Source organism: Nematolebias whitei, chromosome 8 (genome assembly GCF_014905685.2).
Source record: "Nematolebias whitei isolate Nwh7 chromosome 8, NemWhi1, whole genome shotgun sequence".
In the NCBI taxonomy this organism is placed as follows: Eukaryota; Metazoa; Chordata; class Actinopteri; order Cyprinodontiformes; family Rivulidae; genus Nematolebias; species Nematolebias whitei.
In genome coordinates, this window is record NC_056505.1 from 50,968,896 (window position 1) to 50,971,379 (window position 2,484).

General features: G+C 43.0%; 1 protein-coding gene across 1 annotated transcript in view; it reads left to right on the top strand.

The window, feature by feature from the left end:
• Positions 1 to 1,614, top strand: part of LOC119413720 (carbohydrate deacetylase-like) — a 5,445-nt gene extending 3,831 nt beyond the window's left edge. Inside the window, exon 3 of the mRNA XM_037680775.1 lies at positions 1,546 to 1,614. Coding sequence (XP_037536703.1) covers positions 1,546 to 1,614 — 69 coding nt within the window. The remainder of the gene's footprint in view (positions 1 to 1,545) is intronic.
• The last annotated feature ends 870 nt before the right edge of the window (positions 1,615 to 2,484 follow it).

Below are 2,484 nucleotides of genomic sequence, written 5' to 3' on the forward strand. Positions count from 1 at the left end.
GTCTCTCAACTTTCTCTTCACAATATCCCACAGGTTCTCTATGGGGTTCAGGTCAGGAGAGTTGGCAGGCCAATTGAGCACAGTAATACCATGGTCAGTAAACCATTAACCAGTGGTTTTGGCACTGTGAGCAGGTGCCAGGTCGTGCTGAAAAATGAAATCTTACCCGATGTAGATGGTTTATAAAATCAATGTCAATTTCTATTTTTCAACATCATGCAGTATTTTTTTTTATCTTAATTCAGATAACTTGTTTTTTAGAGTGTCATACTTCTTAAAACTTTAGTACAACATGTCGTTCGCGAGCGTGTGTGTTTGTGTGTGTGTGTGGTTATCACACGGGAGGGAGTTCATGCGTGCGTTTGGTCTCCCAGACTGAGAGCCGGCAACACCACAGATAACAGAAAAAGTCAGCTGTACGCTTGAAGGACATTATAGAATCAAAAAAACAAATAGTGAACAGTTATCTGTAAACTTATATTACTCAATAAGCTTTACAGACTAAGTAGACGAGGTATTTTAGCGTTTTTTCTTATGCAGTTAGTGGGTGTTATCTTTTTTTATGACAAACAAAGCTGCAGTCTTTGTTCCCCAGATGAAAAAGATTCACTTAACCCAAACTCAGTTAAAAAAAAAAAAAAGGTTGTAAGCAAATCTACTTCGGGTCCCGTCTGTTAGTACAGCCAAGGATCCTCCACAGGATCAGCCTGTCACTTTAAACATACACACAGACAGACAGTCACACATAGACAGACAGGAGTTTTGCACAGTCTCACAATTTTTCAGAATAAATGCCAGCTTATGAGTCTCACTCAAAATTTTTTAGAAAGGGTCTTGACCATAGTCTCACCTGCTTTTGTCAATTAAGATCTTGATTCAGGAAAGGTCTCACTTCTGCTTGTAATCGGTGAAAAATCTCACTTTTCTCACGTTACTCATGAAAAATCTCACTTTTCTCACGTTACTCATGAAAAATCTCACTTTTCTCACGTTGCTTGTTTATAAGTTTCTTAACCCTTAGAAATCTCACTTGCAGAGGAGGTCTTGACTCATTTTATATTAAAAATGGCACTAGTGTTCATTTAACGCCTCACCAAATGTCCAAATAAGGTCTCGGTGCCCGTCTCACTATTTAAATCAGGTCTTGACTTGTCACACCTCACTTCTGTAGGTCTTAATTGTATGCGCAAACCAATCTCACTTCAAAACAAGTTGTTGGTTGGTGGTTTAAACAAACAATCTCACTTCTGTACTTTACTGGGTCTTGGCTTAAACTGTTTTTTCTTTTTCACTATTTAATCAGGTCTTGATTGTATGGGCAAAACAGCTTCACTTTAACAGGGTCTCAGCATTGTTTTGAGCAAACAACCTCACTGTTCAACTTTGCTTATAAAAAAGGAAAAGTCTCATACTCGCCTTGTGTGAGAGATGTGGGCCGGAGCTCCGCCGGTCTGTCCCCGATGTCTCGAACCTGAACCTATCCCGCTGGCCTGTGACACAATCAGCGTCCGGGGCTTTTTGGGCGGCCTATTGCCGACCTTTCAGCGTGTCCTGTCGAGTCCCAACGATGAACGGATTGCGGGGAGCTCCTGGCTGTCTCGCCAAGAATGTTAAGGATTTTTTCCCTCGTATCACCTTTAAAGAATTCACACACAAGACAGAGTGTGAGAATTTTGATGAGCCCTCTGCAGAGGGGGGAGTTCGTGACCTGACCAAACAACAAGGTGAAGTCCGCCGTTCGACGGGAGAGGTCGTGTTTTATTGTGAGACAGGAGGAGTGAGCAACAGGCAAAATCAACAGATACAGATTTTCTCCGACGCAGCGGAGCCAGAAAAGATTACTAAACAGACAGCTTGATTACAAAACGGGATAGCCGGGGTAGCGAGGTCAGATCTGAATAACATCATGGTTGTTTAAAAACCCAAGGTCTTGGTCTCACTGCACATGCACATGAACACTTAGAACAAGACTCTGGCTATTCTTTAGTTCACACGACTGGAGTTTAATTAAATGATGAGGGGTCTAAAAACAGTTTTAAATGATAACATTTACATTTTATCCAACAATCTCCATAAATCTTTTCAGCAGATGGAAGCATGAAGCGCTCCAAAATCTCCTGATAGCTAGCTGCATTGACCCTGCCCTTGATAAAACACAGTGGACCAACACCAGCAGCTGACATGGCACCCCAGACCATCACTGACTGTGGGTGCTTCACACTGGACTTCTGGCATTTTGGCATTTCCTTCTCCCCAGTCTTCCTCCAGACTCTGGCACCTTGATTTCTGAATGACATGCAAAATTTGCTTTCATCCGAAAAAAGTACTTTGGACCACTGAGCAACAGTCCAGTGCTGCTTCTCTGTAGCCCAGGTCAGGCGCTTCTGCCGCTGTTTCTGGTTCAAAAGTAGCTTGACCTGGGGAATGCGGCACATGTAGCCCATTTCCTGCACACGCCTCAGTCCACTGCTTCCGCAGGTCCCC